This window comes from Dendrobates tinctorius, unplaced genomic scaffold (assembly GCF_039654945.1).
Source record: "Dendrobates tinctorius isolate UK_male_01 unplaced genomic scaffold, ASM3965494v1 ptg000073l, whole genome shotgun sequence".
Classification (NCBI taxonomy): Eukaryota; Metazoa; Chordata; class Amphibia; order Anura; family Dendrobatidae; genus Dendrobates; species Dendrobates tinctorius.
Window position 1 is genome coordinate 37,583,823 of NW_027361741.1, and position 26,082 is coordinate 37,609,904.

Below are 26,082 nucleotides of genomic sequence, written 5' to 3' on the forward strand. Positions count from 1 at the left end.
TATATATAGTTTTCCAGTAGCCAATCCCGTTCGGAAGGCCACAAGGGTCAATTTTAAAAACCAGATCCGGCGTAATCCGTCGAAAAACGGATAGAAAAACGGATGAACCGGATGAGACGGATCCGGTTTTGTCTGTCAAGAACAAGACGGATCCGGCAGAAAACCGGATCCGGCACATCAGGTTTTACTAAACATTTGCCGGATCCGGCATTCCGGCACGACGCCGGATCGCGCCTGACGCCGAAAACCTGATGTGTGAAAGTAGCCTTACCGTAAAATCTGTTTCTCAGTCTTCATTGGGGGACACAGCGCCCTCCCATGATTTTGTTATCTGTAATGATAATGATGATATATGATTGACTTGCATGATAATGTCTCCTCCTACTGCTTTTTCACGAACGGATTGTCCTACAGCCTGTCGGAGGGGTGTATACTGCGGAGGCGGAGTTAACATTTTTTTCATGCATAGTGTCAACCTCCTAGTGACAGCAGCACACACCCACAGTTTGTGTCCCCCAATGAAGACTCTGAGAAACAGAGATTTTACGGTAAGCATCCAAATTCCTGTCTTTCATTCCGGCTATACCACTTTGCATTAATTCCTGAAAATCACCTGAAGGGTTAATAAACTACCTGACAGCAGTTTTCAATATGTCAGGGGGTGCGGTTTTTAAAATGGTGTCACGTTTGGGGTTTTCCAATATATAGCACCCCCAAAGTCACTTCAAACATGGATAGGTCCCTCAAAAAAATGAATCATGTAAATTTCCTTGAAAAAATGAAAAATTACTGCTACTTTGTAAAACCTCCTAAAAGGGTAACAAAATAAACTCGCGTTTTAAAAATGGTGCTGATGTAAAGCAGGCATGAGCGAAATGTTATTTATTAATGTATTTCTGTGGTATGACTATCTGGATTAAAGGGATATTAATTCAAAGTTTGAAAATTGCAATTTGTTTTACATTTTTGTCAAGTTTCTGATATTTTTTATAAATAAACACAAAACATATCAATCTAAATGTACTATTATCATAAATTATAATGTGCCACGAAAAATCAGTCTCAAAATCACTGGAATTTGTTGAAGCATTCCAGAGTTATGACCATATGACACATAAAGTGACATTGGTAAGAATTTAAAAAATTGGCCTGGTCACGAAGGGGTAGATGAGAGAGGCCTGTAATTGACATCATAGGTAGACCACAACTATGAGAGTCAAAATGAGAAAACAAATCAAGAAAATCATCTTGTCTGATTTGGCAAGATTTAATTTGCAAATTATGGTGGAAAAGAAGTATTTGGTTATTAACAAAAGTATGATTATTTTTTATTGTAATGCTCTTTAAATCAATAAAACATGTTGGAAAAAAAAAAGTTCATCTCAATATTTTGTTATATATCCTTTGTTGGCAATGACAAAGGTCAAAAGTTTTCTGTAAGGCTAGTTTCACATTTGCGTTTCAGGGCGCAGCGACAGCCTGCGCATGGCCGCCGCTAAGCCCTGCCCCCTGCCGCGCCTTCGCCGGTAGCTCCGCCTACAGGCGCATGACGCTGCATGCGTCATGCGTCCCCTATCTTTATCACTGGGGACGCAGGCCGTGTGCAGTATGCGTTTGGCGGCGCATGCGTCCTTTTGACGCTGCGCCGACCAGCGCCAAACGCAACAGGTTGCAATTTGGTGCTCTCAGCGCAGCGTCAAAAGGACGCAGGCGCCGCCAAAACGCATGCTGCGCACGGCCTGCGTCCCCAGTGATAAAGATAGGGGACGCATGACGCATGCAGCGTCATACGCCCATAGGCGGAGCTACCGGCGGAGGCGCGGCAGGGGGCGGCTGTGCACAGGCCGTCACTGCGCCATGAAACGCAAATGTGAAACTAGCCTTAGTCTTCACAAGGTTGGCACACACTGTTGGTGGTATGTTGACCCATTCCTCCATGCAGATCTCCTCTAGAGCAGTGATGTTCTGGGCCTGTCGCTTGGCAACACGGACTTTCAAATCCCTCCAAAGGTTTTCTTTGGGGTTGATATCTGGAGACTGGCTAGGCCATTCCAGGACCTTGATATGCTTCTTACGAAGCCACTCCTTCGTTGCCCTGGCGGTGTGCTTGGGATCATTATCATGCTGAAACACCCATCCACGTTTCATCTTCAATGCCCTTGCTGATGGAAGGAGATTTGCACTCAAGATCTCACGATACATGGCCCCATTCATTCTTTCATGTACACGGATTAGTCGTCTTGGTCCCTTTGCAGAGAAACGGCCCCAAAGCATGATGTTGCCACCCCCATTCTTCACAGTAGGTATGGTGTTCTTTCGATGCAACTCAGCATTCTGTCTCCTCCAAACACGACAAGTTTTGTATCTACAAAACAGTTCTACTTTGGTTTCATCAGACCATATGAAGTTCTCCCAATACTCTTCTGGATAATCCACATGCTCTCTATCAAACTTCAGATGGGCCCGGACATGTACTGGCTTATCCTCTTCCCGACCTGTGATGCAGCGTAGGCGTCATGAAAACCTGTGCCATTCCGACCTGTGACGCAGCAGTGCGTTCCTGCGGGTCGAGTGACCAGGGTCACTGAAATGTCACCTGACCCGCAGGTACAGGAGAACCTGAACTTGCCCACCCCCCCCCCCCCCCCCCCCGCGTGGCTACAATCGTGCTGATTGGCTGTTTCACTTTCAAAAGCCAATCAGAGAAATTGTGATATTTCACCAATGAAACTTGGTGAAATTTTACAATACAACCATGGCAATATCATCGGCCATGGCTGGAGACCGCCACTGACTGATGGGTGCAATCTGCCACCGACTGACGACGGCAATCTGCCGCCGCCGTCAGTATTTGCTCCACTCCGCTCCCCCCGCCGTCTGTTTCCCCCCTCCTCCCGGTACCTCCCAAGTCCCGGTGTCCCTCCGTCTTCGGGCCTTCTCCCATGGGTGCCGCCATCCTCTAAAATGGGCGCATGCGCAGTGCGCCCACCGAAATCTGCCGGCCGGCACCCGGCAGATTCATTTTGATCACTGTGATAGACCCTAAAAAAAAATAGTAAATAAACCCCCCCTTTATCACCCCCATAGTTAGGGAAAAATAATGAAATAAAAAAAATATATTTTTATTTTTCGGTTAGGGTTGGAATCAGGGTTAAGGTTGGAATTAGGGTTAGGGTTGGAATTAGGGTTGGGTGTTATGAATGGGTCACCGAGGAGGATGGCAGGAACAGGCTAAGTGACCAGAAGACCAGAGAGGTTGGTACCTAAGCGGATTGGAGACCCCCGATCCTATCCTCACAACTAGCAGTAGCCGTGGAGCGTTCCTACAATGCCCTATATGCTTCGTCACAGCCGGAGGACTAACTAAGCCTAAAGACAGATGAAATCTAAACTTCCCCGGAGCAGATCCCCAAAGGACTAGACAGCCCCCAAACATATATTGTCAGTGAGACAAGATGAGACACAAACACAGGCAGAGAACAGATTGAGCAAATGGTGGGGCCCAAGCTGTCTAGACAGGACAGGACAGAAAAGATAATGTCTGCAATCACGCACAAAACCCTGAAAAAGTCCAACACTTCTGATATACAAAAAACCTGAGGTCACACAACCTCACCCCCGCTAGATCAGCACTCTGGTATAAACTGGCAGCAAAGCAAAAGATACAACATAACAGGGGACTGAACAAGCTGCAACATATGAAGCAGGGCCCAGCACTGCCCCCAGCAGGGAGCAAGTTGAAAGCTGGCAGCAAAACAGCAAAAAAAAAGACACAACCAGATTAGATGCAAAGGATTAGCAAAAGAATCACTTAGCTGAACCATGCAGATCAGGCAGGGGACAAAAGAACTCCAAATGCACACAGAGGAAATCACCAGCAACCTCCAAGAGCAGCCAGCTCAATTATATGCTCCCAGTCAGTAATCCCAGGTTCCCAATTATTGTCGTCAGGTGGAGAACTTCCATCCACCTGGCCAGCTTCACTACTCTCAGTAACCACCAGAGGGAGGAGAGGGAGCTTCGGCTCAGAACTTCGAGCAAGGGAATTCACAACAGTTGAGGTTGGAATTAGGGTTAGGGTTGGAATTAGGGTTAGGGTTGGAAGTAGGGCTGGGGTTGGAAGTAGGGCTGGGGTTGGAAGTAGGGCTGGGGTTGGAAGTAGGGCTGGGGTTGGAAGTAGGGCTGGGGTTGGAAGTAGGGTTTAGGGTTGGGATTAGGGTTATGGTTAGGGGTGTGTTGGGGTTAAGGTTGGAGTTAGAATTGAGAAGTTTACACTGTTTAGGCACATCAGGGGGTCTCAAAACGCGACATGGCGCCACCATTGATTCCAGCCAATTTTGCGTTCAAAAAGTCAAACGGAGCTCCCTCCATTCTGAGCCCCAATGTGTGCCCAAACAGTGGTTTCCCCCCACATATGGGGCATCAGCATACTCAGGAAAAATTGCACAAAATAAAAAATTGGGGGGTAAAAAAATATTTTTGTGGAAAAAAAAAAAAAGATTTTTTATTTTCACTGCTCTGCGTTATAAACTTCTGTGAAGCAATTGGGGGTTCAAAGTGCTCACCACACATCTAGATAAGTTCCTTGGGCGGACTAGTTTCCAAAATGGGGCACGTGGGGGGTTTCTACTATTTAGGTACATCAGGGGCTCTGCAAACATAACATGACGCCCGCAGACCATTCCATCAAGTCGGCATTTCAGAAAATCACTACTTCCCTTCCGAGCCCCGACGTGTGCCCAAACAGTGGTTCCCTCCACATATGGGGTACCAGCGTACTCAGTACAAACTGAACAACTTTTGTGGTCCAATTTCTCCTGTTACCCTTGTGAAAATAAAAAAAATGGCGGGCTAAAAAATCATTTTTTGAGGAAAAAAATTGTTTTATTTTCATGGCCTCTACGTTATAAACTTTAGTGAAAGACTTGGGGGTTCAAAGTGCTCAACACACATCTAGATAAGTTCCTTGGGGGTCTAGTTTCCAAAATGGGGTCACTTGTGGGGGAGCTCCAATGTTTAGGCACACAGGGGCTCTCCGTATGTGACATGGTGTCCGCTAACGATTGGAGCTAATTTTCCATTCAAAAAGTCAAATGGCGCTCCTTCCCTTCCGTGCCCTGCCGTGCGCCCACATAGTGGTTTATGGCCACATATGAGGTATTGGTGTACTCAGTAGATATTGCCCAACAAATTTTAGAATCATTTTATCCTGTTGCCCATGTGAAAATGAAAAAATTGAGGCTAAAACAAAATATTTGTGAAAAAAAGTACTTTTTTTTTTACAGATCAATTTGTGAAGCACCTGGGGGTTCAAAGTCCTCACTATGCATCTACATAAGTTCCTTGGGGGGTCTAGTTTCCAAAATGGGGTCACTTGTGGGGGAGCTCCAAAGTTTAGGCACACAGGGGCTCTCCAAACGCGACAAAAAGTCAAATGGCGCTCCTTCCCTTCCGAGTCCTGCCGTGCGCCCAAACAGTGGTTCTCCCCACATATGAGGTTTCAGCGTACTCAGGACAAATTGGACAACAACTTTTGGGGACCACTTTCTCCTTTTACCTTTGGGAAAATAAAAAAATTGTTGCTAAAAGATCATTTTTGTGACTAAAAAGTTAAATGTTCATTTTTTTCCTTCCATGTTGCTTCTGCTGCTGTGAAACATCTGAAGGGTTAATAAACTTCTTGAATGTGGTTTTGATCAGCTTGGCGGGTGCATTTTTTAGAATGGTGTCACTTTTGGGTATTTTCAGCCATATAGACCCCTCAAACTGACTTTATTTTTAGGAACCACCTCACATTTGGTTTTGTAAATTTTGTTGTGAAAATGAGAAATCACTGGTCAACTTTTAACCCTTATAACTTCGTAAAAAAAAAAAAAATGTTTCCAAAATTGTGCTGATGTAAAGTAGACATGTGGAAAATGTTATTTATTAACTATTTTGTGTCACATAACTCTCTGGTTTAACAGAATAAAATTCAAAATTTGAAAAATGCGACATTTTCACCAAATTTCTGATTTTTCCACAAATAAACGCATAAATTATTGACCTAAATTTACCACTAACATGAAGCCCAATATGTCACGAAAAAGCAACCTCAGAATCGCTAAGATCCGTTGAAGCGTTCCTGAGTTATTACCTCATAAAGGGACACTGGTCAGAATTGCAAAAAATGGCCAGGTCATAAAGGTCAAAATAGGCTGGGTCATGAAGGGGTTAAGCAGGGGTACACGTCTGGCACTGCAGGATTTGAGTCCCTGGCGGCATAGTGTGTTATTGATAGTAGCCTTTGCTACGGTGGTCCCAACTCTACGTACGTCATTCACTAGGTCCTGGTTCTGGGATTTTTGCTCATCGTTCTAGTGATTATTTTGACCTCACGGGGTGAGATCTTGCGTGGAGCCTCCGATCAAGAGAGATTATCAGTGGTCTTGTATGTCTTCCATTTTCTTATTATTGCTGCCACAGTTGATTTCATCACACCAATCTCCTTGCGTATTGCAGATTCCGTCTTCCCAGGCTGGTGCAGGGCTACAATTTTGTTTCTGGTGTCCTTCGACAGCTCTTTGGTCTTCACCATACTGGAGTATGGAGTGTGACTGTGTGAGATTGTGGACAGGTGTATTTTATACTGATGATAAGTTCAAACAGGTCTCTCATCTTTTTTAAGCGCGAGAACTTCCACAATTGGTGGCTGACCAAATACTTTTTTTCCCCACTGTAGCTGTTTGCCTGTAAAATGCCATTATCAATCTGCGATAGCTGCATTTACAAAGCGCGTCCCAGAGGCTCGCTGTTCTACATGCCCATCGGGTAAAAATGGATATGCGAAGGGATTGTTTTTTGCGGGACGCGTTGTACTAATTCCAAGTGCGGTGAAATTGCAAAAAAAGTGCAATCCCACAGTTGTTTTTTTATTTATTTATTTTTTTACCATGTTCACTAAATGCTTAAACTGACCTGCCATTATGATTCTCCAGTTCATTATAAGTTCATAGACACCAAACCTGTCGAGGTTCTTCTTTATTTAAGTGGTGAAAAAAATTCCAAAGTTTGTAAAGAAGAAAGAAAAAAAAAAAAGAAATTTCGCCATTTTCCGAGACCCATAGTGTCTCCATTTTACGTTATTTCAGGTTAGGTGAGGGCTCATTTTTTTGTGTGCCGAGCTGACATTTTTATTGATACCATTTTGGTGCAGATACGTTCTTTTGATCTCCCGTTATCGCATTTTAATTTAATGCTGCAGCGATGAAAACAACATAATTCTGGAGTGTTGACTTTTTTTCTCGTTACGCCGTGTAACGATCGGGTTAATTCTTTTATTTTTCCTTCGCCACATTGGGGGACACAGGACAGTGGGTGTATGCTGCTGCCACTAGGAGGCTAACACTTAAGTGAATACAAGAAAAGTTAGCTCCTCCTCTGCAGTATACACCACCCACTGGCTCCAGACTGAACCAGTTCATGCTTGGTGTCCGTAGGAGGCACACACGGGGTCTGCTATTCAGACCATACTTTTTTTATTTTACTTAAATTTTTTCAATTTTTATCCTTTTTTATGAGAAATATACGGGCGACGGGCCCTTTCAAGGGGCCGATAACCCCCAACCAACAACATGCGAGCAATGGGAGTGTCACCTCCCCTTCAACGCAAGCCAGCCTGAGCTATCCTAGGGACGACAGTTTCCTTTAGGGGATCGATCTCCCCGCACCAGCAACAGACGGGAACATGGAGTGTCACCTCCATGTACCCCCTTCTGAGCCAGGCTACAGCCCTGTAGCATCCTAGGGGAGTGAACCCTTAGAATACACAGAGGCCACCATGGCGTCCATGCTGCTCCCACTGCACCACCACTGATGGAACAGCGGTGCTGCAAGGAGCTGGACTGTCCCTCTCCACCTCCCCCACAAAGGGGACGATGGATTGAGGGTTCCTGCACTGTCCTTGTTGGAGACCTGACCTGCATGCAGAGTGGCAGCTCTGCTTTTCTCTCTCCTCCAGGCTCCAGCGGTAAGTTTTTATTGGGGGCGGCGGCTCCTCAGTGACCCCGCCCACCTTGCTGCTTCTCGCACACTGCGAGAGAGCCCTATAGATCCCGGCGGCCAAAATCAGCCCTCACAGGAACATAAGACCAACGCTGCACCGCATTGGGACGAGGCTTCTCTGGGGCACAGGACCTGGGTAAGTGCTCTGCTACACTGCTCTCAGGCCCCCTCCTTTTCACACAAAGTGCTCTGCTGACTTTACAGCTGCACACACGTAGCCTTCCCTGCAGTTTATTTGGGAGATGGCAAGGGTACAGCATGTCCCTACCTAAAACCTCCAAAAAGACTAACAAAACACGCACAGTGTTTTTCTCCTCATTGCACCTCTTGTCAGACTGCGTTATCGAGGGGACACAATACTCTGCTTTGTGATGCCTGCGACCCTAAATGCGCTCAGGAGCCACCCACCTTGACCGATCCCACTGTGACTAGTCCCCCTGAGTGGGTTTCGTCTTCATCACAATCTATGGCTTTCTGTCTGAGGCGACTGAGTCCCTTCAGGATCCCTCCGGGAGCAGGAGCACTAATCCACCTGTCTCAGAGAATTCCCCTGCATCAGGGGAACCATTGGCTTGCAGGGATCGTTCTCGTTTAAAGCAGAGACAGGCATCTAGGAAGCGGGTACATTAATCGTCCCACAGGCCCTCCGGGGCCTCGGCGTCCATTAGCTCCGTTTCTCCCTCTCCACAGACTGATAGCGAACACGACTCTGAATCCAAGTCTGATGGGCCCCTCAACCTAGAGTCACCAGGTTATCAAGCTACAGTGGATAGTCTCGGAGGCTGTCAACCAGTCGTTGCAGGTCGACGAAAAGCATACTTCTTCCCACACAGATAACTCGGTGTCCTTCAAAAGGACCAAATGTCCTCATAGGTTGTTTTCCAATTACCCTGAGTTCCAGGACATAGTTCGGCGGCATAGAGAGCAGCCAGATAAACGCTTTGCTGGTCAGAAATCTCTTGAGACCAGATATCCCTTCTCATCTGACCTCCACTGGCCAATCAAATTTCTTTGGCCGGTGACTATTAGGTAAACACCTCTCCAGGATGCGGCTAATTGCTCTGCGCTTGCAGCCTCTAACGCAGTAGCTATTAGAAGGACAGTATGGCTCAGGGACTGGCGAGCGGACTCTGCATCCAAAAAGTCTTTAACCTCTCTGCCTTATCACAGCGGCCGCTTATTCGGAGAAGAGCTGGACCAGCTTATCTCGGATGCTACAGACGGGACGAGTAAGTCTCTTCCCCAGCAGAGGGTTAGGCGTCCTATCTGCCGACAGCTGCACACACAAATTCGGTCCTTTCGTAGCAATTACGGGTGGTCCTCTACTCCCAGTTCACCTGGGTTGGGCAAACCCAAGAAACCCAACCACTCGTGGAAGGCCCGCTCCAAGCAGGCCAGATCTAGGGGATCCAGGCCCCAAACACTCACGGCTAAATGTCTCTCTACTCTGGTAGACACCAGCAGAGTAGGCGGCTGCCTACTCCAGTTTCGCCATGTCTGGCTCATGGGTCAGGGATGGGTGTCCTCCGAATACAAAATAGAATTTGCCCCCCCCCCTCCAACCCGGTTCTTTCCAATCTCCCCAAAGCGGGCGGGAACAAGAGCTCGATCTTTTTACCAAGCCATTGAGTCACTCCGCCAAGACGGAATCATTACCCCGGTTCCGGGAAAACAAAAGGTTTGAGGGTTTCTATTCGAATCTGTTTGTGGTTGCAAAAAAGGATGGTACAGTCAGGCCCATCCTGGACCTAAAGCTTCTAAACAAATTTTGTCAGAGTATGGCATTTCAAAATGGAATCTCTACGTTCCGTCATCTCCTCGATGGAGCAAGGGTAGTTCCTAGCCACCATTGATATTCGGGATACGTATCTTCACATCCCAATCTTTCCGCCTCACCAAATGTTCCTGCGCTTCGTTGTTCGCGGAGAACATTTTCAGTTCACAGCCTTGCCCTTCGGCCTCGCCACCACTCCCAGGGTGTTCACAAAGGTCATGGCGGCCGTCACGTCCATTCTACACTCTCGTGGCTTGGTCGTCTTTCCTTACCTAGACGACCTACTGATCAAAGGGCCGTCTATCTAAGCCTGCGCAGAGTGCGTCCACGTTGAATTGGATACCCTTTCTCGGCTAGGCTGGTTGATCAACCTGAACAAATCTCCCGTTCCAGCTCAGCAGATTTCCTTCCGGGGCATGATCCTGGACACTTCCGAGGGTTGGTGATTCTCCTTCGGTACAAGGTCTTAGCGCTTCAGCAATGGGTGCGGCACTTTGTCATCCATCTCCTCGTTCCATCCGTTTTGGAATGAGGGTCCTCGGGAAGATGGTAGCCGCAATGGAAGCAATTCAATTTGCTCAGCTGCATCTACGTCCTCTACAACATGCACTTTTGGATGCATGGGACAAGAGCCCCTTTTCCCTCGATCGACCGTTTCGGCTGACCCCCCCCCCCCCCAGGTCAAGCAGACACTACAGTGGTGGACGCTTCGGTCCTCCTTCCTCCAAATGAAGTCCTTTCTCCCGGTCCATTGGCTGGTGGTCACTACCGACGCCAGCCTTCTCAGGTGGAGAGCTGTATTCCGTCATCACACTGCCTTCCGGTCAATGTCCTGGAGATTCAAGTGATTCGACTGTCCTTGTGTAGGTTCCATCGTCTCCTAGCAGGCCACCCCATCCGAATTCAGTCAGACAATGCCACGGCCGTGGCTTATATCAATTATCAAGGGGGCACTCGCAGCAAAGTGGCAATGCACGAGGTGGAACACATCCTTCGCTGGGCTGAAAGGAACCACTCGGTGATCTCGGCTGTTCACATCCCAGGCGCGGAATACTTGGCCGCAGACTTCCTCAGCCGTAAAGGCCTGGCCTCGGGAGAGTGGTCTCTTCATTTGAAGATTTTCCAGCAGATCTGTCATCGTTGGGAAACTCCTGACGTGGACCTGATGGCTGCCTGATTCAATGCCAAGGTGCCCGAGTTTGTGACTCGGTCCCGGGACCTGAGAGCCATCGGGGTGGACACGCTGGTCCTTCCATGGAGTCACTTTCGTCTTCCCTACCTGTTTCCCCCATTGCCTTTGCCTCCGAAAGTCATCAGGAAAATCAAGGCAAGGGGATACCGGTGATCCTAGTTGCTCCAGACTGGCCACGCCATGCGTAGTACGCAGAACTGGTGCAGCCGGTCGCAGATGCCGCTTGGCGACTACCAGATCGACCGGACCTGCTTTCTCAGGGTCAAATTTCCCACCAGAACTCAGAACTGTGTTTGACGGCTTGGCCGTTGAATCCTGGGTCCTGACCAAAGCGGGTTTTTCCCGTGAGGTACTTTCCACCATGATCAATGCTCGGAAGCCGGTGTTGGTGCGCATCTATCATCGGACCTTGAAAACCTTTTTTGAATGGTGCAGAGGTTGGCCTCCGCTGGTTTTCAACATTCCCACGATTTTGGAATTCCTACAGTCCGGTCTTGGGCTTAGCGCCGAGCTCCCTCAAATGGCAGATCTCGGCCTTGTCCGTCCTGTTCCAGCATAAGATCTCTTCCAAACCACAGGTGAGAATGTTCTTTCAGGGAGTCTCCGATGTGGTGCCTCCCTATAGAGTGCCCTTAGACGCCTGGGACCTTAATCTGGTCCTAGGTGTCCTACAAGAATTTCCCTTCAAACCGTTGCAGGAGAACTCTCTCTCCCACCTCTCATGGAAGGTCGCCTTCCTAGTTGCGATAACATCAATCAGAAGGGTCTCGGAGTTAGCTGCTCTGTCCTGCTGAGCTCCCTTTCTGACTTTTCACCGAGACAAAGTGGTCCTCAGGCCGTCCCTGCCCTTCCTACCAAAAGTGGTGTCTTCGTTTCACCTGCTTTTGGATGTTCCACGTCCTGTGTCACCCAATGTGGCGAAGGAGAAACAGGGATTTTTGTGTATTCATCGTAAAATCCTCATCTCCGAGCCACTCATTGGGGGACACAGCACCCATCCTTTTGGCCTGTTGGCTGTGATTTGTTTTCTGGTTTGACATGTTGTCCCTATTGTTGATGGTGTTAATCTCCTACTGCATGGTCACTGAACTGGTTCGGTCTGGAGCCAGTGGGTGGTGTATTTATACTGCAGAGGAGGAGCTAACTTTTCTTGTATTCATTTAGTGTCAACCCCCTAGTGGCAGCAGCATACACCCACGGTCCTGTGTCCCCCAATGAGTGTCTCGGAGAAAAGGATTTTATGGTGAGTACACAAAAATCCCTGTTTTAGATTGATTCTGAACACGGCGATACCAAATATGTGTATATTTGATTTTTTTTTTATTATTGTTTTATTTTTAATGGGCCGAAAGGTGGGTGATTTGAACTTTTATATTTTTTTATTTTTTAAATATTTTTAAAAACTTTTTTTTTTTTTTTTTTTTTTTTTACTTTTTGCATGCTTCAATAGTCTCCATGGGAGACTATAAGCTGCAGTACTTTTGATCGGCTCTGCTACATACAGGCAATGATCAGATCGCCTGTAGCAGAAATATTCACTTGCTGTGAGCGCCGACCCCAGACGGGGTTAATTATTGTCTATATGGTAAGAGCCTTACAAAAAATGGCTGGTAACATTTTAGGTAGATAGTTTTTGCAATTCCTTACAGAATACACAACCTGTTAGTTTTATATTCACCATTGTCTTTTTGTAGCTGCTCTGCAAGTTCTGGACTGATTGGCAATGTCGCATGGAGCAGAAAGAGGAAAACACACTTTTACCTCTTACAAAGGCAGCACATTCTCATTACAGGTATGCAGATAAAGATTTACAAGCTGGCAAACAGGCGCAGCTCAACAATTCAGTTACTCCACCACCACAAGCTTGTTGGCTAATGCAGGCAAGACCAATCCATAGGAAGAAAAAGCTGTAGATTCCAATCAAATAATTTCCTTTATTTGAAATCCATTAAAATATCAGCATGGTAGGATAGTAAAACATTTACAATTAAACATTGTTTAATGGGAATCTCCAGCTTATTTTTCTTAGAAGCCTTTATTAGGGCTCATACCATAGAATTCTCTCATCTGGGAGAATCTGGCCGATAATACCAATGACACCCTGATCAAATTGTCCATTGTATCAGTGTGCGAAAATCGAACTGCACTCAGATGTCAACCAAGTGCAGTTCACTGGTTTCCACACGCTCACTAACTTGTATGGCCGAATGCAATCCGCATAGCGGATCAAACTCTGACATGCAGACACTGTGTGAAGAAAAAAATTTGACATGGGCAAGGCCCCATAGACTAACATTAGTGCAGGTGCGATCCGATGTTGGACCAAGTGCAGGTGTCTGCACGAGCCCTTATCCTGTCACATTGTTGGTTGCATTTGTCGCAGATATTTTTGGGTTGCTCTAGGTGTTTTTTTTTTTTTTTTTTTTTTTTTTTTTTAGGATATTTGAGTTTCTTTTTCTCTCTCTACGTTTTGTTCTCCCAGACTGAAAAATATACTTTAATTCTGCCATTTCAGATCCGTGGTACTACAGAAATGTTTCAATTTCTGGGTAGAGTACAAGCAGAAATGTAAGATCAAAAAGGTATATGCAAATGTTTGTGTGCATTACACGCTAGACTTAACCAGTTTTCATAGCGTTACAATATTTCGTGGATAATGTTGTCATTCTTTCCTTACAGGTGCTTGTTACAGTTGCCGACAGCCATTATGTTAGGTGCCTTTTGCCTCAAAGCTTCCAGACTTGGCGGGAACAAACCTACTTAAAGCAAAAGTGCAGAGAAATGGAAGATAAAGCTGTACAATTTTACAGGTAGTACTCCACACTAATCTGTTATTTATTGATCTGTAATATATTTGTATATAAACTGAGCAATGGTAAATAATGTCCCTTTTAGGCTGTGTTCACACACAGCGTCTTTTTAGCGGTATTTTTAGCGTTTTTTCCAATAAAACCGCTAAAAATAAGCTCCCATTCATTTCTATGCATTTTGCATCGCGGTAAAAAACGCAGCATGCTCATTCATTTCGCGGATTTTTCTGTGTTTTGAAAACGCGCGGAAAAAAAACGCATAAAAACCGCGCAGAAAAAAACGTGCGGTTTCTGGGAAGGGAGTCAGGTTTTTAAGCAGAAATTATCTGCTACGTGTGCACTTAGCCTTACACGAAATGCAAGAGTTTTTTTTGATAAAGGAGTTGTCCCGTTTCCAGAAATCTTCGTCCATGGTTGCAGATTGTTATAATAAATAAACCCTTTTATTGCCTGTGGCACGAATGTCATGTTGACAGCGCAACAGCCAACCGTTGAGCTCTCTAATTGCCTTTTGATGTAACGTCAGCGCCGCAGCCAATACAGGACTCTGGTAACAGTGTCAGAGACTCGGCTCTGGATCCTGAGATGGTAATTAAAGTGCAGTTTGTTTGTTTTTTTATAACCTGCTGCAGCCAGGGAAGAAGATTTTCTAAAAGGGGACAACCCCTTTATGTCTGACCTTATAAAGACACGTTTACCAGTAGCGTATATAATTATTTTAACTGCTTTTAGTCTGGTTACTATGTACGTGATAGGGTTCATAACATGAATATTGTAGAAAATTATTTCATTTTTCTATACAACATTGCCGTTTGTCATTGTTACCCTGATACTGTACTATATAAAGTGCTACGGAAGTTAATGGTGCCATGCAGATAATTTGAAGGGACTTGCATCTATTAGTTATAAGAGATCGTGTGGCTTTTGTATGACATTTTAAAAGTAGATATACTGTATATCCCATTAACATCCACTGGAGAGTTGGCCACACTTGCACGTAGCTCTCTCATTTGCTGGAGCTACATAAAGAGCCTTTCTCCAGTCACCTTCCACGACAGCTACATCGGAGGATGTCTTCCCAGCCCTAATAGGGGACAGGAACACAAAGAGGTTAAATACCCCTCCCCTTCCTGCAACCACCAGTGTTTTCCTGTACACGAGAATGCACAGAATCTGATCCTCCATAAAAGGAGGCCTCCCTGAAGAAAAAAAAAAAAAAAGCCTATCCCTTTGAGGACTCCACCCAGCTCAAAGATCCAATGGATCAAGAAAGGAAATAAAAATAAATTTTTGAGAGCTTATCAAGGAAGTCCTGGGACACCTCTACAAATCTGCTAGAAGCTAATATAGCTTCCACATGCTCTGTCTCTATGATTACACACAGACTCGGTGCACCTCAGGGAACAAGATACCTGACTCCCTACCCCTACTGCAGAAAGCAACGAGGTTCCTAGCCGATGCTTCTGCTAGCGGTCGCTAAACAACTTCAGACCAGGCCGGGACCAGGACGGAAGACCAGCCTGTAAATTCGCAGGTCTCTGGTAATTCTTTAATGCACCAGCTCTTCTAGGCTGAGCGTGACTGCTCTCGTCAGGTCCGGGTAGCCGCAAAAGCGGCTGTCCTTTCTAACTCCTCTAGAGGAGTGCCCTGGTTAAAATCCTAAGGGAGGTGACTTGTCTCCAAATGGTGCGCCATCCCCTTCCAGGGCCACTATGTGTTCAAGCCTGTCCTGGGTAACATCCTGGAAAAGGCTTCGGACAAAAGGATCTCTTCCGGAACATAGAAATCCTAGGAGACGGATTTTTTGTCCCTCCCGTGACCAATCCTCTGTCAACAGCTGTTCTAAGCTGAATTTACATGCCCTCGTCAGATCACAGCCGCTAAGCAGCTTGAGGCTGGGCCAGTACCGGCATGAGAGACTGGCTGGGAATCCCTGGTCCTGTTGACATACTCAGGAAGAGTATAGGGGGGGCAAGGGCAGGAACATCCTTGTCCCTAACCATCACAGACCCCAGATAAGCAATGACGCACGGTTGGGGATCGTCTCTCACTCTTTTTTCACCCGCTGGCAGTCCATCTCCACAAATCAGTGGGTCCACCGTACCATACAAGATGGACTAAAAATTGGGTTCGAGAGTCCTTCCCCGTAATGCTCAGGGGTAGCCTCCCTACAGCCTCCACACCTTCAGGGCTCCTTACCAAGAGATCTGCTTCGGTAGAACGCGCGGGTGCCAAAGCGGGAGAAGGACACGGCAATTACGCACGTCCCTTCCTGGTGACGAAGCCATCAGAGAAAAACCGATTCATCATTAACCTGAAGCCATTAAACGAATTGGTCCGATACAGGCAATTCAAAATGGAGTCAATCAGGGGGGTAATGGCAACGGTAGATCTGAAGGGTGCATATTACCATGTGCCAATCCATCCGACCATGTATCTCTCCAAGATCATGGCGGAAGCAGTGATTTTCATCCGGCGCCAGGGGATAGGAGTTATCCCATATCTGGACGACTTCCTCCTCACTGTACCATATATCTCATGTCAGAGGATGGACGTAGGAAAGACCCCGGGGATATTAAGATCCCTGGGTTGGATACCGAACCTGGAATATCCCTCCACGAGAAGGAAGCTTCTGGGAGTTCTCTCGGACTCAAGGGGAAAGACATCCTTCCTACCTAAGGTTTGTCAGGTCGACCTTGACCACAAAAGAACCTAGTTCAGGGACCAGCGTGCACCGACCCTCAGAGTCAATGTATGCTCTAGGATCTCTGACCACATGCACCCAGGCGGTTTCTTGGGCTCAGGCCCACACCCAAATTCTGCAGAGCCACGTGATTTTACATTCCAGGATCTGCCTGGCCTACGCGGTGACAAATTCCATTGTCCGGAAGGATTCCCCTCCCTGGTCAGGTTAAACCGGCCCTGAGGTGGCAGTTGAACTACCGAAATCTTCAGAAGGGAGTCAGCCGGGTTCAGCTTCCCCTGAAAACACTCCGCTCAGATGCCAGCCAACGAGGCTGGGGCGCAGTAGTAGAAAGATCCTATTTTCAGGGGCGATGGCTGCCGAGCATCAGCACCAGTTCCTCAAATCTGAGAGAACTGAAGGCGGTAGGAAAAGTGCTAAAAAACCGTCATCATCGCTAATCCAAAATCGCCACATCTGCATCTACTCGGACAACATGACCACAGTGGCCTATCTCCATCCAAGAAGGTACAAAGTACGCCGGCCTGAAGGCAATGGCAGCAAGGATCTTCTCCTGGTCAGTGCGTCTGAAAGGATCAGACAACACCCAGCCAGATATCCTCAGTCGAGAAGACGTTCATCCGGAGGAGTGGCGCCTGGACCAGACGGTATTCTTGTCCCTAGCCTCAAGATGGGGCGGAGGTGGACCTAGTCGCCAACAGGCAAAATGTGAAGACAGGGGTATTCGTCTCCCTCAACCACATGGACGGAGTGCAAGGAATAGATGCCCTCCACCCAGTGATGGGATTCCCACTTCGCATATGCCTGCCCACCCATACCGATGTGGGCAAAAAGCATTTCAGGAAATCCAGACGGACCAAGTTCCCACAATACTAATCGCCCCTCTGTGGCCCGGAAGAAGTTGGTACAGTGCCCTACTTGCCATGGCCCAGGAAGGCCCTGGCTTCTACACCAAAAAGGGCGACCTCCTTCACCAAAGTCCTCTGCTACACCCGGACGTAGGCAAATGGAACCTGGCAGCATGGTTATTGAGGAGAATTCCTAAGAGCCAAATGGCTCTTGGATAGGGTAATCCAAACCCTTCAGGAAAGCCAAAAACCAATAACCAAGGCCATCTATGCCATGATCTGGGAAAAGGTTTACGCCCTGGTGTTCTCCAGGCACCCCTGATCCCTTCCATCCCAGTGCAGCACAGACCCTTGACGTTTACAAAAGGTCTAGAACAGGGCCTAATCCCCAGCACACTAAAGGTATAAATATCAGCTCTTGGCACCTTTTTTTTTTTGGTGCTCTTGACCTGGCTAGCCACTGCTGGATCAAACGATTTTATGGCTTCGGCAGCCAGGATTCGTCCTAAACTCCGCAGTCAGGGGCCTCCTTGGGATCTCAACACCGTGCTCAACACCCTAACCTAAGATCCATTTGAGCCTCTAGATTCCATGACTATGGAAACCTAACCCTTTAACCATCCTCTTAAGGGCCTGTCACACTAAGAGATATCGCTAGCAATATCGCTATAACTAGTGACGTTATAGCGATATTGCTAGCGATATCTGTGTGTGTGATACTTACCTACGACCGGCTCTCCCGCTGGTTATCGCTGATCGCGCGAGAACGCTCAGGACTGTTTCTCGTCGTCAGCTTCCTGCAGCGCTTCCTGCTGTGACGACGAGCGACGCGTGGAGCCGGGCGGGAGGACGCAGGATCGCCGCGTCTGACAGGTAAGTAGCGATCCCCGTCCCCTGCTATGTCGCTGGTGAGATCTGCCTGTGTGGCAGCTCACTAGCGACCACTTAGCGATGTACCAGCGATCCTGACAGCGTCATATCGCTGGTCGGGATCGCTGGTACATCGCTAAGTGTGACAGTACCTTTAGTCGCAATTACTGCGGCTAGACGTATAGGAGAATTGCAGACCCTGTTAATTGAAGAAGCTTACCTTGCAATCATTACAGATAATATCTTGAGATTAGATTACGCCTTTCTGCTCAAACTTTCATAGGGATCAGGACATTGTACTGTCCTCATTCGGCCCAAGCTCTTCCAACCCTAAGGAAGAGACCTTCCACACTCTCGACATTTGCAGAGTGTCCTGTCTACCGGCAATAGAGTGAACCCTAGCGGATTCACCAGAATCTATTCATCCAGTTCTCAGGACGAAATAAGGGCAAGAAGGCATCAAAGAACATGATCGCGAATTGGATCGCACAGTCTATCTGCCTGACCTACGCATCACAGGAGCTGGCTCCACCCGCCTCACTGAGGGCACATTCTACCCATGCGATAGCAACATCATGGGCAGAAAGGGGGGAATGCTTCGTCAGAGCGGATATGCAGAACCGCCATCTGGTCGTCCATCCACACGTTCACCATGTGTTACAGGCTAAATTTCAATGGGGATTTAACATTTGGCAGACGAGTGCTGCAGGCCGTAATCCCCCCCCTAGAGAAATTAGCTGTTGGTATTACTCAAGATGTAGCTGTCGTGGAAGGTGACTGTAGAAAATAGAATTAGACTTGCCGGTAATTCGGTTTCTAGGAACCTTCCACGACAGCACTAATTTCCCTCCCTATCTGATATTCTTATTGGATGATTCCTGCACTTTGGTGGTAACTTCATACTGGTGTCCAGGAAAACGCGGGTGGTTGCAGGAAGGGGAGGGGTATTTAACCTCTTTGTGTTCCTGTCCCCTATTAGGGCGGGGAAGACATCCTCCGAAGGATGTGGAAGGTTCCTAGAAACCGAATTACCGGTAAGTCTAATTCTATTTTTGTAACACTCATAGTGTGCAATGAAGAGAACCATATGCAAGCCCTCCATCTCTTAATTGATTTAAATGGGAAAAAATGCCCACGTTGCATTGACAAACAATGATCACAGGATTCTTTTTTCCTGACATATCATCCCTCATCTGCCCTATGGATATGCCCCAAATGGTTAACATGGGGAAACGCCTTTTATGCCCATTAATCTTATTGCTTTTTACATTTCTTTAGTTTTTCTGTACAGAGAAGGGTTCTCCTGACCTGGAGCAAGAAACTGGAACATCAGCAAGAGACACGTTTAGCTGAGAGATTGGTGGGTACAGCTGATATCTCCACTAGACAAATGTACTAGTCAAGACCCCCATACACATTAGTCTGGTCTAGAGTTGATTGAACCCACCAGTAGCGCGTGATTGATCAGAAGTCCATTGTGCATGGGGATCGCCCCCGACTCTTCACCGACAGATCATGACAGAGGAGCAAAGGATCCGGCCTGCTGAATTTTAGGGCCAATCCTTTTGTTCTTTCCTCAGATAAGATGCCATGAAAGTAGCCTGGCAGTGGCTCTCCCATAGAGCGCACAGTTTCGCTTGGCCTAGCTGGACGTACCTGTGTATTAGGCCTCTTTCACACTTCAGTTTTTTGCATCAGTCAAAATCCGCCAAAAGGAGGGATGGCGGATCCGTTTTAGTACTGATGACAACGGATGGCACCTGTCCGTTTTTTTGACGGATCCGACAAATGAAGAATTTTAAAGGAATTGCAGCCTGAGAGAGAGAGAGAATGAGAGAGAGAGAGAATGAGAGAGAGAGAGAATGAGAGAGAGAGAGAATGAGAGAGAGAGAGAATGAGAGAATGAATGAGAGAGAGAGAGAGAATGAATGAGAGAGAGAGAATTTCGGGTTAAATGAGTGTCTGGAGGATCCGCCACAGAAAAAAACGTTGCAAGCTCCGTTTTGAAATCATTGAGGATTGTGACGGACAGGAACTTTTGGCGGATCCGCAAAAAAAACGGATGCAATGGACGGCAATCCACCAATAATGGAAGTCAATGGGGAAAAAAACGGATCCTCAAAAGAAAATTGCGGATCCGTTTTTTTCAAAACCTGGCGGATTGTGACTGATTGTAAAAAACGGAAGTGTGAAAGAGGCCTTACAGCTATCTAATGTGTATGGGTGTCTATATAGAAGTAATATCGAACAATCAGGAAATCATACAAAATAACCAAAGCATCACGTTAGAAGATCAGCCCTAAATATATTATCTCATAATGTACTAGCCTGTACAGCTCTCTACTCTGTTTTACTGAAAGACTAATTTTTATTTTCAACAGGATTTCCATCAAAATAACATCTAGTCCTGGTTTAGAGTAGCGGTGGGGAGGTGAATATTGATGAACAGACTTGTCCTAGATACTGAATGTTCTATCTGTAATTCTAGGCAATTCTGCACTTCAACGCAAGTTTGTTGGAGCAATGCTGGTGGAAAAGGAAACGTTGTTTAGCAGATCTAAATGTTGAGCGTGACGGGATTATGTTGGCGTCAGATCACTATTGCAGGAGACAGCTCTTTGTTGCATTCCACGCGTGGAGGAAACACATCGAGGATGTAAAAGCAGAGTAAGAGAATAGGCATTCACTACTAATGTAATAGTTTTCTTTATCGCCTCATTGGGGGACACAGGTTACCATGGGTGTATGCTGCTGCTGCTAGGAGGCTGACACTATGCAAAGCGAGAAATTTAGCTCCTCCCCGGCAGTATACACCCACGACAGGCACCAAGTACCTCAGTTTGTGCTTAGTGTCTGTAGGAGGCGGACCGGGATCTCCCCAGATCCGCAGTTAACTATCCTTTTTTCCTTACAGGTTTTAGTTGTTTTATTAATCTTTTCCATTTGTTTTCCTGATACAGCGTTGGGAAACAGGGTGTAATTTCTCTCCCTGCCTTCCCATATCAGGCGACTGAGCGAGCAATGTGGTGTCGCCCACATCGCACCTCTCAGTAGCGCAGGCAGGACCCTTTCCCTATCACTATTCGGGTGCTACTGGCTGATGTCAGGTGGCTGGTCCTAGCCAATTCCCCTCCTCACCCCTCTCCCGGGAGAGGGCTGAGAGGAAGACGGTGGTCACGGGCGGTGGCCTTCCCCCTTCTAGCAAGGGGTTGACACCGTCTTCTGCACTGCTCAGACGCAGTGCGGGTATAGAGGATCTTCCTTCCCAGCGGCCTTTCCCCTATTCGTGGGGCCCCTGTGGTCATCCTCTTTGCGTTCAAGATGTGGGCGTCAGGTAAGTGGTCTGACTGCCCCCACCGGCCCCGTGCTCCTTCACATAGAAGCCATCGGCGCCGCTGTTAACCCCTCAATGCCCGCACTTCCTTTTATAAAAAAAAAAAAATTGCGCCCTTTCTTTTCCCTTTCTTTTCCCAGGCGCGCGCCTCGCCTGATTCTTTGTTCACCGGCCACAGCCAGGAGCTCAGCAAAGGTCCCCCGCAGCTACTGCCAGTACCTACTGTCATCAGCGGCGTCACGGGCATCGGGGGGCAGCAAGCCAGTCTCTGGGCGGTTTGTTATTTTCACTTTCGTTTGCGGGCGGGCAGCATCATCAGCTCACACCCCCGCTCTGCAAGCTCTTCTTTTTATCTTTTTATCACAGAGTTGCTTTCAATTTGCATCTTCCTCCTTCCCCTTAAACGCGCCCCGCTTAGCTCCACCCACTTGCGTAGCACGCCCGCTAAGCTTTGCCCACTCACACGACACTGACACTAAGCTCCGCCCACTCACACAGTCACTAAGCTCCGCCCACCGTTCAGGTCCTTCTGCTGGAATCTTGGGTTCCTCTTTGCAAGGAGCTCTTCTGGGGGACACATCTACTCGGCTCTGCTGCGCATAATGCTACGGCATAAGACTACGGTAGGCTCTGCTTTTCCTGGGGCTCTAATTAGCTCCCCTCGGCAGTACTCACTCCCCTCCCTGCAGTACTTTCACCAGATACGTTCTGCTATACTGCCGCAGACTCCACATACGCCCGACCCTGCAAGAACTCCCTATTCTAGGCCCACCGCTACTCACTACGCCTGCGCGCACTGTAAAAAGAAGTGGGCATCTGGTCAGTCGTCACCTTTCTGCCTGTCCTGCAGTCCTTCTGCTATGTCTGCCCCTCAGGAGCACACCAAACCCCGGGATGAGAGCTCCTCCCCCCGCCCCCAGAGTGGGCTGTTGCAATGTCTGTCGGTCGCGGACCTGACTAAAGTGTCTCAGTCCCTGGTCCAGGTCTTAGAAAGATTACCTCAGCTATCTGCAGCCACCTGTGCTCCGACCGCCTCTCACGGTGAGTCGTCCGCACCTGACCGTGACCTCCAGAGGGACAGACCGGGTAGGAGTTCCAGGAAGCGGGCCCTGCCTGGCTCTTCTTCCAGCTCACAAGGCCCCTCCGCATCATCCAGGCTGCTCTCCTCGCCTCCGTCCCCTTCTTCAGAGGACGACATTGGGTCAGACGTAGACTCCCAATCAGGGTCTGACTCAGATTCGGACCACATGTCCAAAACACTGGACATGGTAGATAGTCTCATATCAGCGATTATCCAAACGCTTAAAATAAAGGAGGACAAGACGCCCCCACGAGAATGCTCTGTCCCCTTCAAACGAGCGAAACCTCCCTCCCGGACCTTTCCTAATCACAAGGAGTTTGAGACTACGTTAACCAAACACTGGGAGCATCCTGAAAAGCGGTTCCCTGGACGCACACACACCTAGACGTGCTATATCCCTTTAATGCGGACTTTCTCGCAAAATGGGCCAAAGCTCCCGAGGTGGACCCACCAGTCTCTAGTCTTTCCTCAAAAACGGTCCTATCCCTTCCAGACGGCGCATCACTTAAGGATTCAACGGACAGGCAGGCTGGATCAGATAATTTCTGATGCCACCGGAGGTAAAAGTGCCTCCCTTTCTCAGTCTTGGCCGAGACGGTTTTTCAACAGAAAAGCTCCTCATCAGTTTAGGTCCTTTCGCCCCTTTCCTTCCTCGGAAAATTCCTCCCAGCAGGACCGGCCCTCTACCTTCGGGGAACGGAGAAAACCATTGTATAAACCCGCACCCCGCTGAAGAGCAAAGAGCCGACCCTCCAAGCCCTCAGGATCCCGCACCGGTAGATTTTCCTCCAATTGACGTGTCACCCCCACCTGGAAGTTCTTCCAGGGTGTGAGGCAGGCTTTCTACTTTCAAAGACGCGTGGCTGTCTGTTGTCAACAACGTATGGGTCAGGGAAATCATCACATCCGGCTACAAAATCGAATTTTCTTCTCTCCCAAAGAGACGCTTCTTTCTGTCTCATCCTCCCAAACAACCATCCCTCACCCCAGGGTTCCTCCAGGCCGTCTCTTCCCTCCTATCCACCGGAGTAATTGTTCCTGTTCCTCCAAACGAACGGTTTTCGGGGTTCTACTCAAATCTCTTCGTAGTCCCGAAAAAAGACGGCTTGCTTCGTCCAATCTTGGACCTCAAACTACTCAATCGCCATGTGAGGATCCTCCACTTCAAGATGGAGTCCCTTCGCTCGGTAATGGCTTCAATGGAGCCCGGGGAGTTTCTCTGCTCTGTAGACATACAGGATGCCTACCTCCACATCCCTGTTTGTTTGCAATATCAGAGGTTTCGATTCAGGAGGATCACTACCAATTCACGGCCCTCTCCTTTGGCCTAGCCTCGGCTCCTCGGGTCTTAACAAAGGTCATGGCAGCTGTCATGGCCATTCTTCGCTCCATGGGGATCCTCATAATCCCTTACCAGGACGATCTGTTGATCAAGGGCTCGTCCCGCCGAGACTGCCTTCGGAGTCTTCAGATTACCCTGGATACTCTCACACGTCTCGGTTGGATAATCAACAGTGAGAAGTCCAACCTGCTCCCAACTCAGCGTCTGACATTCCTGGGCATGGAGTTTGACACGAACCTGGCCTGGGTGTTCCTTCCGAGGGACAAATTTTCAGCTCTCTGCAAAGGAATGCGATCCCTGAAGCGGACAGTCCCAGTTCCCCTTTGGTTCTGCATGAGGGTCCTGGGGAAGATGATAGCCTCCATGGAGGCCGTCCGCTTTGCCCAATTCCACACTCGTCCCCTTCAGCTGTCCCTCCTTTCGGTCTGGGACAAGACTTCAGTCTCCCTGGACCGCCCCATACTCCTGCCTCCCAGAGTGAGGCAATCCCTAACATGGTGGACAATGCCTTCGTCAGTCCTGCAAGGGAGGTCCTTTCTTCCTCTTTAGTGGCAAGTCATCACAACCGATGCCAGTCTTCTCGGGTGGGGAGCGGTTTTCCAGCGGTAGACCGCCCAAGGGCGATGGAACGCCCAAGAGTCTCTGCTCCCCATCAACCTGCTGGAAATCAGAGCGATCTTCCTTGCTCTCCTCAGCTGGTAGCCTCTTCTCGCAGACAAACCAGTCCGAATCCAGTCAGACAACGCCACGGCTGTGGCGTACATAAACCACCAGGGCGGTACTCACAGCAAACAAGTAATGGCAGAAGTAGCAAAGATTCTACATTGGGCAGAGCGTTACGTTCCGGCAATCTCCGCATTCCAGGGGTGGAAAATTGGGCAGCCGTCTCTCCACCACACAGTCTTCAATCAGATATGCCAGCGTTGGGGCATTCCAGACGTCGACCTCATGCGTCTCGGATGAACCACAAAGTTCCCCGCTTCGTAGCCAGGTCCAGGGACCCTCTGGCCGTCGGTTGCGATGCTCTGGTAATCCCGTGGCTTCAGTTCCTACTCCCTTACTTGTTTTCTCCACTGGCCTTGCTTCCAAGCGTGGTCAAGAAAATAAAATCAGAAGGCATCCCAGTAATTCTGGTAGCTCCAGACTAGCCAAGACGTCCTTGGTATGCGGAGCTGGTAAGCATGCTTTCGGACGTCCCCTGGAGACTTCCAGACCGTCCGGATCTTCTCACAAGGCCCCCTTTACTACCAGAGTTCTCAGTCTCTGAGGTTAACGGCATGGCTGTTGAGGCCGCGATTCTAAGACAATCAGGTTTTTCCAACCAGGTCATTCAGACCATGATTAGAGCTAGAAAACCAGTCTCCTCCCGCATTTACTATAGGTACTAGAAGGCCTTTTTCCGTTGGTGCAACGACAACAATGTGTTTCCAATGTCGTTCTCTATTCCATCCATGCTTGGTTTCCTTCAATCCGGCCTAGATGCAGGCCTGTCCCTCAGTACTCTCAAAGACCAGGTTTCAGCTCTGGCAATTCTTGCCTCAAGTCAAGACCTTTTATCCAGGGAGTTGCCCATGTTGTCCCTCCTCACCATTCTCCGATAGATCCGTGGGATCTTAATCTCGTTCTCGGCGCTCTCCAAAGTGCGCCTTTTGAGCCTATCCAGGACATTCCTCTTTCCCTTCTCTCATGGAAGGTGATTTTTCTGATTGCCATTACATCCATTAGGAGAGTTTCTGAGCTAGCGGCTTTATCCTGTCGTTCGCCGTACCTAATCCTTCATCAGGATAAGGTCATTCTCAGGCCCGTTCCCTCCTTCCTTCCCAAGGTGATATCTTCCTTCCACATCAATGAGGACATCGTCCTCCCCTCCTTTTGTCCTTCGCCTGTTCACCCGCTGGAAAAGTCGCTCCACAAGCTGGATGTGGTGAGATCCATGCGGGTCTATCTGGCCAGGACCGCTTCATTCGTCAATCCGATTCCCTGCTTGTCATCCCTGAAGGTTGTCGGAAAGGATTCCCGGCATCCAAGTCCACTATCTCTCGCTGGGTTCGTTCTACTATCCTGGAAGCTTACCGCGTTCAGGA

At 48.1% G+C, this 26,082-nt stretch overlaps 1 protein-coding gene across 1 annotated transcript in view; it reads left to right on the forward strand.

Moving 5' to 3' along the window:
• Positions 1–26,082, forward strand: part of SFI1 (SFI1 centrin binding protein) — a 143,594-nt gene that overhangs the window by 73,602 nt on the left and 43,910 nt on the right. Inside the window, exons 12-16 of the mRNA XM_073582807.1 lie at positions 12,704–12,801; positions 13,525–13,591; positions 13,689–13,819; positions 19,520–19,601; positions 20,730–20,908. Coding sequence (XP_073438908.1) covers positions 12,704–12,801; positions 13,525–13,591; positions 13,689–13,819; positions 19,520–19,601; positions 20,730–20,908 — 557 coding nt within the window. The remainder of the gene's footprint in view (positions 1–12,703; positions 12,802–13,524; positions 13,592–13,688; positions 13,820–19,519; positions 19,602–20,729; positions 20,909–26,082) is intronic.